The sequence below is a fragment of the Nothoprocta perdicaria genome, unplaced genomic scaffold, assembly GCF_003342845.1.
Source record: "Nothoprocta perdicaria isolate Ctin4 unplaced genomic scaffold, notPer1 scaffold_440, whole genome shotgun sequence".
Lineage (NCBI taxonomy): Eukaryota > Metazoa > Chordata > Aves > Tinamiformes > Tinamidae > Nothoprocta > Nothoprocta perdicaria.
The window spans coordinates 229,338-238,514 of record NW_020455689.1 but is presented as its reverse complement, the minus strand read 5'-3'; the positions used below and the strand labels follow the sequence as shown (position 1 = coordinate 238,514).

General features: G+C 48.4%; 1 protein-coding gene across 1 annotated transcript; it reads left to right on the top strand.

Annotated features, from left to right (window-relative positions):
* The first annotated feature begins 1,833 nt into the window (after nucleotides 1–1,833).
* LOC112953385 (olfactory receptor 14A16-like) lies at nucleotides 1,834–2,601 on the top strand. The gene has a single exon (XM_026046438.1). The coding sequence runs from the start codon at nucleotides 1,834–1,836 to the stop codon at nucleotides 2,599–2,601; it is 768 nt and encodes a 255-aa protein (XP_025902223.1).
* The last annotated feature ends 6,576 nt before the right edge of the window (nucleotides 2,602–9,177 follow it).

Here is a 9,177-nt window from a genome sequence, read left to right as displayed (position 1 = left end):
TCCAGCCAGCCCTCGATCCACCGCACCGTGCACTCGTCTAGTCCACTGTCCCAGAGCTTCCGTATGAGGATGTTATGGGAGACGGTATTAAAAGCCTTGCTGAAGTCAAGGTAGCTCTCCCCTCATCCATCCAGCCTGTCATCCCATCATAGAAGGCTATGAGGTTCATCAGACATGACTTCCCCTTGGTGAATCCATGCTGACTGCTCCTCAACACCTTCTTCTCCTTCATATGCCTGGAATGATCTCACTCCTTTTCCCATCTCAGTTTGCTACCTAGCTAAGAAGTAGGAATAGGGCCTCTCAGATTGGGACAGTCCCACATTTCCTAGATAACCCTCCTCTGATGAAACAGTTCCTAATGATGGCTCCAGTCTTTGGTTTTCAGAGGGAGACCATAGATAATTAATTTAGTCTGCTTCAACAACTGTTTCCCAGGAGGAGGAGGAGGGAGCAAAAGGACAAATCAAGTCATGCCTCCACCTGTGCCACTCTTCCGAGCATGGCCAGGYTSCTGGAGTGGAGCTCATGGCAACCYGGCAGCACTGTGTCCAGGAGCAGCTCTGTGCTGACAGCTGTGACCAGGAGCAGCTCCTCYGCAAACAGCAGCAGAGCTCCGGGCATTTCCCACAGGTGCCAACTTGAGACATGCAAGATGAGCGAGACAAGTGAGACTGAAAGAAGTTAAAGGATGTTCAGAGGTGAGAGGATGTCTGATAGTTCCGGTGGAGAAATCTTCTTAGTCTCCAAAACAGTAAGTCTCTCCCTTGCTAGGCAAAGACCATGAGGTACCCTGAGGAGTCTTCTAAAGCTACCACTTCCCATGGTCGATAGGACCTATCAGGAGGGCTCTCCCCATTTCCCTCATGTGGAGGAGGAGGTGTTCAGAGCAGAGTTTCCTTGTGACACTGACAAGTGTCCCTGCCACTGCAGGGTGCTCTGTGCCTGGGGCAGTGACTCTGTTGCCTGCAAGGGTCAAAACTCAGCCTTCCTGGGGACTGCAGGGGAGGCTCTGGGTGGAAGGGGAGACCTCCTGTAAGGCAGGTCTCCATTTGAGAAGGATCTCAAACTTCTCAGTGCCCTCTGTCTCTCCCTGTCCCTTTCTCCTTCAGCAGAAATATGCTTGTGCATGCCGATTCTCTTCTTGCCCCAAGACTGTCTGGCCAGGGTGGGATTCAGGTGCAGTTCAGACACTGACTCTGTGGATCCTGAGATCATCCGAGGGAGGGTGCAGAGTTTGCTGATGTGCACTTTGGTTCTAAATTCCTCTGTGCTCAGCCATATCCTTTCTCTCTGACGTGAGTGCAAATGTCCTGTACCTCAGAGGTGCAAGCAGAGGGCGGCTCTGAACAAGGGGGATGGACAAAGAGCTCTCCTCACTCAGCATTAACACCATGGGGACTCCTTTTGCTCTTAGGAATCACAGTGGCTCACCCTGAGTGAGTGCAGGAGCACTCCAGATGAKTTCTCTGTCCTCACAGCAAACTCAGCACAAAAYGGAACTCAAGTCAGAGAGCTCAGTGAGGCTTTTGCTGAGATGGGGAGAGAGAAAGAGTTTGCTTCAGGGAAGGGAGTTGTGTGAAAGTTCTGCTCCTAGAAGTCTGTACTAACTTGTCTACCTCTCTTCTTCCTTGGACAGCCTCCCTCAGTGCTGCAAGATAGCAGATGTCCAACAGCAGCTCCTTCAATGAGTTCCTCTTACTGGCATTCTCAGAAACGCGGGAGCTGCAGCTCTTGCACTTTGCAGTGTTTCTCTGCATCTACCTGTTTGCCCTCCTGGGCAATGGCCTCATCATCACAGCCATAGTCTACAACAACCACCTGCATTCCCCCATGTACTTCTTCCTTCTCAACCTCTCTCTCCTGGATATTGGCTCTATCTCCACTACTGTTTCCAAATCCATGGCCAATTCTCTGTGGGACACTAGAGCTATTTCCTACTTAGGATGYGCTGCCCAGGTCTTTTTCCTCTTTTTCCTGATTTCAGCAGAAGCTTCTCTTCTCACTGTCATGGCCTATGACTGCTTTGCAGCCATCTGCAGACCCCTGCACTACGAGATCCTCATGAGCAGCAGAGCTTGTGCCAGAATGGCAGCCGCTGCCTGGGGCAGTGGTGTTCTCAATGTTCTCCTGCACACTTCCAACACATTTTCAATACCACTCTGCCAAGGCAATGTCATGGAGCAGTTCTTCTGTGAAGTTGCACAGCTCCTCAAGCTCTCCTGCTCAGATGCCTACCTCAGGGAAGCTGCTATTATGGTATTTAATCTTTGTTTAGGTTTTGGGTGTTTCGTTTTCATTGTGCTGTCCTACGTGCAGATCTTCAGAGCTGTGCTGAGGATCCCCTCTGAGCAGGCTCGACACAAAGCCTTTTCCATGTGCCTCCCTCACCTGGCTGTAATCTCCCTTTCTCTCAGTACCATCATGATTGCCTACCTCAAGCCTCACTCCATTTCCTCCCCATCCTTGGATCTATGGGTAGCTGTTCTGTAYGCGGTGGTGCCTCCCACAGTGAACCCCCTCATCTACAGCTTGAGGAACACGGAGCTCAAGGATGCAATGATAAAATTGCTTCAGTGGGCACAATGTCAGCACCAGTAAGTGTCCCATGTGCACCTCCTCCTCATTCCCAGGGTAGCTGCTATCAAGGCTAGTGTTCATTTCTTTCTTATGTCTCCTGGTTAAGTTCCCATTAAAGGAAAACATCTTTTTYGTTCATGTCACTTGTCCTCAGGAATCCTTTAAATYTGACTCAGAGTCCTGTTGAAACAGAAAGGCAGACTTGTCCCTTCATCAGCAGAGATGTGGGGACCTCCTAACCTGCTCGTCTCAGCTCACTCAGATGCCCTCAGTGCAGTGCAGAGAGTTTCCCTTGTGGTGTCTCTTTCAGCAATGACACCCAGGGTTCTGACAAGTAAACATGGGCTGAAAGCATGGGTCCCATGTCCAGCAGAGGGGTGCAGCTCTCCTGTCCATAGTCAGGGTGTGATCTCACACTCATAGCTGCGAGGTTGCCAGCCTGGTGTCCCTGTCRCCTCGTCTATTCCCTCTTCAATGCTGCAGTGCTCGCAGTGAACTGGGAGTGGAGGGGTCGAGATTCTGTATCTAACCTGTGGAGAAGGAGTCTTGGCTCTTCAGGAGCATCCCCTCATTGCTACAGGAGGCATTTCCTGGCTGCAGTCTTCCCATGGGGGCTGCAGTTTTCGGAAAATACTTCCAGTTCCAGCAGGARGACTTTCTCTTTTCAGAGTTGTTCACCTCATTTCCACACTCTCCTGTTGTGCTCTGGTGTGTGGTGAGACATGTACTGTGAAGAGAAGAAGAAAGTGTTTTGTGCAGAGGAGACCTAGTGAGCGACTGAAGTGAGCACAAGCGAGAGTCTCTTTCTGCCGAATCTCTTTCAGAGCTGCAGCGATTGTGTGCTGGGTGGTGAGAACATACGAACAGGCATGCACGTTCACACACTGGGAATGGATGGCCACTGTGCTCTACCTCTTTTTCATAGAGGAGGAATGTCTGTGTGGTGACTCTAGCCAAAGGAGCGCAGGTCTTCCTTGGGGAGCTGTGCACAAGGAGCTAATGGACTCCTCTAGGGCTCTGCACATGCACATCTGTCAGTTGTGGGAGCAAACACTAAGCAGTGATGATGCGTTTTCTGGAGAGGGAGGAAGGAGCAAGTATGTGCCTGTGTGCTCTGGAGCTGCAGGCCATGTCTGCAGTGTGAGCAGAGCAGAAGGAGCAAAGGTGCACTAGGAGTGCTTTGCAGTAGGARTGAATGTGTGTCTCTTGTGCTCTGTTGTGCCAAAAGACGCTGGGACTGAACAGCCACCTGCAACACAGTGTGCAAGGAGGGAATGTGCGCCTAGCATGTTCTGGAGGTGAAGCGAGTGTGGCTTGTGTGGACAGATAAGAATTGGTGAATGAACGCACTGAAGCTACTGGAGAAGGAGGGATGCTTGTGACGTGTGTGCTGTGCAGATGTAGAAAGAGCTTCCTGAGTGAACACAGCGTAAAGAGAGCAAATCTGCCTCGTGCGCTTTGGACCAAAAGGGAATGTGCGTGCCTTGCGCTCTGAAGAAGCAGTGAACATGTGAGATGCAAAAAGAGCAGAAGAGGCAATGTGTGTGCTGGCCTTTCAAGAAGGAGAGAAGGGGTGAGACATGTACTGTGAAGAGAAGAAGAAAGTGTTTTGTGCAGAGGAGAGCTAGTGAGCGACTGAAGTGAGCACAAGCGAGGATGAGTGTGCACCAGTCCATTTCTGCCTTCAATCTGCAACGTGTCAAGACTTGAGTCTTGGCACAGCCCAGTGCTTCCTTAGGCATATCCTTTGCAGCCTCATTCCAAGGCATAGTTGCACTTCTTCCCTCTACTAACTCTTACCACCACTCAGTCAACATGTAGAAAAAAAGGCCTCGTATCAGCCACCCCATTTCTGGCTTCTGCCTCAACAGTGTCAAGGCATGATTTTTGGCACAGCCCCACCCAACCTTCCGCATACTCCTTGCAGGCTGACCCCAACTACACATCTACGCATCCTCCTTCTCCAGATTCCAACACGACACAAAACTGTTTCCAAACCCCAGCAAACGGTCCACTACACAAAACCTCCAGTCATTCCAATGCAGGCCAGACCCAAAAACATTCCCAAGGATGAGTGTTGGCACAGCCCCGCACTTCTTTTCATAGAATCATAGAATCATAGAATGCCGAAGGTTGGAAGGGACCTCAGAGGTCATCAAGTCCAACCCCCCTGCTCACGCAGGGTCRCCTAGAGCACGTGGCACAGGGCTGCATCCAAGCGGGTTTTAAAGATCTCCAAAGAAGGAGATTCCACAACCTCTCTGGGCAGCCTGTTCCAGTGCTTTGTCACCCTCACAGTGAAGAAATGCTTCCTTAAGTTCCTGTGGAACTTCCGATGCTTCAGTTTGAAGCCATTTCCTCTAGTCCTATCGCATGGCATGACCTTTGCAGCCTCACTCCAAGGGAGAAGCTGCACTTCTTCCCTCTTCTAACTCTTTACTGCTGCTCGAGCAACATATAGAGGCAAGGCCCCATTTGTGGCTTCAACCTGAAAGGTGTCAGAGCATGAGTCCTGGCACAGTTCCTCACTTCCCTAGGCATGTCCTTTGCAGCCTCACTCCAAGTGGGGCTCTGGGCGTTATCCTCCTCCTAACTCTTCCCACCACTCAGGCATCATGGTGAAGCAAAGCCTTGTACCACCAACTCCATTCTGGCCTTCAACCTTTAACGTGTCAGAGCATGAATCTTGGCACAACGTAGAACTTCCCTAGGCATCTCCTTTGCAGCCTCACTTCAAAGTCGCTGCTTCACGTTTTCCCTCTCCTACCCGTTCACCACCACTCAGGCATCACGTGGAACCAAGGCCTCCTATCACTCACCCCATTTCTGCGTTCAACACGAATGGTGTCAGGACATGKGTTTTGACACGGACCACACTTCCCTAGGCATCTCCTATGCAGCCTCATTCCAAGTGGGGCTCTGTGCTTCCTCCAYCTCCGAACTCTAGCCTAGCAGCAATTCGCAAGTGGAGCATTTCGTGAAGCAAATGCCTCTCACACCCCAAACAAGTAGTTGACCCCAAACCGAAAGTAGATGTATAATGAGTCTTGGCACAGTCTCGCTCCTTCTTACACATGCCCTTTGCATCCTCACTCCCAGTATTCCTCTACCCTTCCTCCTTCCCCTCAATCTACGCCTAAGCACAACTGTTCCCAAAACCCAGCAAAGAAACAAGGACACACCAACCACTAGGTACCCCAAAGTGGTCCAGACCCAAAAAGCTACGAGAGGATGAGTGTTAGCATAGCCACACATTTCCTCTGGCATGTCCTTTGCAACCTCACTCCAAGCGGGGCTCTATGCTTCTTCCCTCTCCTAACTCTATTAGGTGATCCTCTCCTAGCTCCATTTCTGCTTTGAGCCTGAAAGGTGTTAGTGCATGAGTTTTTGCAGAGTGCTGCACTTCCCCAGGCATGTCCTGTGCATTCTCACTTCAAAAGGGTGTTTGCATTTCCTCCCTCTCTTTGCTGTACCCTATCACCAATTTACAATTGGATCATTTTGTCAAGCAAAAGCTTCTCCCCATGCAACCCCGTATCGGACCTCAAACAGAAAGTAGGCGAACCATGATTCCTGGCTTAGTCTTGCACTTTGTTACGCATGCCCTTTTCAGTCTGTCTCCAAGTATGTATTTACCCTTCCTCCTTCTCCTGATTCAAACCCTAAGCCAAACCCTTCCGAACCCCAGTAAACGGTCAATGACACACCAACCACCAGACACCCCAGTGCAGGCCAGACCCAAAAATTTGCTCAGGGCTGAGTTTTGGCACAGCTCCACACATTCTTTGCCATGCCCTTTGCAGTCTCACTCCAGATTGGGACCTGTACTTTCTTCCCTAACTCCATCCTATCACTTATYCTAAAATGCCACATTACATCAGGTTAACTCCTCCCATGTTCAACCCTATTTCTGACACCAAGCCAAAGGTTCATTAAGAATGAGTCTTGGCACAGCCTCCCACTTTTCTTTGCCTGACCTTTACAGCCTAGATCTATGCAGGCTTCTGTGCTTCCTCCCTCTCCTAATGCTTCCCCTAAACACTCCCCAAACAGATGTAGAATAGGAATAGCTGTATAGATGTATAGATGTATAGACGTATAGATGATTAGATGTATAGATGATTAGATGTATAGATATAGAATTAGATGTATAGATGTGAATAGATGCAGCATAGAATTTGCTACACACCAACCAACACTTCCTCCAGCATGGGTCACATCCAGAATTTTGCCCAGGGCTGAATGTTGACACAGTCCCGCACCTCCTTGCACATGTCATTTGCAGCCTGAGCCTACAGTTGTAGGTGTCTAAGTGTACACCTATGCTTTCTCCTTCTCCTGATTCTTTACCACCAAACTTGCATCATGTATAGCCAAGGTCCCATATCATTCACCCCATTTCCGGCTGTAGCCTGAGAGGTATCAGGGAATGAGTCTTGGCACAGCACCACACTTCCCTAAGCATGTCCTTTGCAGTCTCACTCCAAATGGGGCTCTGCACTTCCTCCCTCTCCTGACTCCATCCTATCACTCTTCCTGGTCTAGCATTACATCAAGGAAATGCCTCCCAGCAGCATTCTTCTTTTCTGAACCCTACCAGAAACCAGGTGAAGGATGATTCTTGACCCAGCCTCACATATCTTTTTGCATGCCTTTTGCAGTCTCACTTCAAGAGGGCCTCTGCAGTTCCTTTGTCAGCTAAACTTCAACCTAGCACTGCACACTAGTACAAGCCTACAACAAAGTACCACAGGTGAAGTGGTCTAGAAATTATTCGTTATAATTTCTTATAATTACAGGCTTATAATTCGTTATAAGCCTGTAATGTATTTATCCTGTTTCAGCTGTAAATTGCTTATCTTGCTTCATAAAATGCTTCATGGGATTTCCAAGTTGCCAATCCATAGTCCTGTATGGGTCACTCTGATGGCCACTCATCCCTACCCCATTTTTGGCTCCTTCCTACAGCTAAACTAGGATCAACTGATYGCTTTTCATTTTTTACATCATATATTTGAATCCCTAAAATGTGTCCCTGAACCTGGGGCACTAAAAAGAACAAGAGTCTAATGTGTGCTACATAACGTTCCTATCCAATTTGCAGGTAACATCCTGTATGCATCCTGTCCACAAACCCAATAATGAGCCTTCAGGGCCCAAGTTCCTTTTGGGAACGAACTTCCTTTTGGAAGAACCTTCCTTTTGGGACCTTCCAGGTACTTCCAGGTTTTGGGGCATCATAATATAAGGTATTTTCTCTCCCCAAAGGGCTCCCCCTACCATGAGATATCCTGTACCTCTTCCATATTCGCACCTCCATGTGCCTGCATCTACCTGCCAGGTGCAGTTGTACTCTGACTGGTTGGTATTGGACCAGAAACTTTGGAAGAAGGTCCTAGTCTCATTTTGGTGTTGCCAGACCCACCAAAATCTCCACACTATGCATTTTTTATTGATGCTGTTACTTGACAGTCAAAGATCTTAAGTTTGAACTCCTGATCTGCAAACACCCTGACACAGTCAGCTCCCCAGAAATTAAAATAAGAACACCTTCCCCAAGAACCATCAGTGAGTTTTACATGGCTTTGGTTCCAATTGCTTTGATACTTGGCAGAATTGATTGGTTTACAGTCTGGGTAGAGACAGGAATATCTGGGAGACAATGTACATTCATAGATGCTCTTCCCCATAGACATACCCCTTTCCCTTGGTTTGCTTATGCAATAAATCTCTTTTTGTGGATATCGAATTCGCCATGGGGTTCCCTCTTTGGTCCAAAAGTCCATACAGTTATGGACTTCACTTAGGTTACTAACGAACCACCTGGATTCGATTGGGCTGGCCACCCATGGCCAGTCTTCAGTCCTTCCTGGACTCCCACAGACCCAACACTTAATGAGATTAAAGACCTCAGCCACTTCCTCCCCTAGTGTCAAGAATCAATTTTCTTTCTCCTAACCCGCTTCCCAATCAGCAGTACAGAAGTGTGTGCATCATTGCCAGATGTGTCATTCTCAGTTCTTTTGATCATGTGCAGCTGTGTTTCTATGGAGTCAGCCAGGGTTTTCTCTCCTTTTCCTTGCAATTGAGAAGTCCAAATTTCTGGAGCCTTGGAAGTCTTATCTCGAGTATGATGAGTCCATCCATGCTCAGCTGTTTTGACCGATGTTTCTGGTTAGCAATATCTGATATGGTTCATATCACTTCCCCACCAGCAGTACTTCTCACTCTTTGACCAAGATCCAATCTCCTGATTGGATCTTACAAATGCAGAATCCAAGAGCAGGATCTGTGCCAGCTGGGCTTTCTGTTGGAGAGATTTTACAAGACATAGTATTCTGGTCACATCTTGCTAACTAGACCTAGGAATTGTCATAGTGCTTTCTTAGTCCTGGATGATGGGAATTCCCTGAATTCTTTCTGGGTCAATACATCATAAACTTCCAGACAAAATGTGTCCCAAATATTTGACCCTTCTTTTCTCAGTTTGTGCTTTCTTTTCATACACCTTAWGTCCTTGTTGAGCCCTCTCCCCTAAAAAAATTGAGACACTTCACAGTGGTTTCTTTCATCTCCCCTCCTGCTCCCCTGATAGGA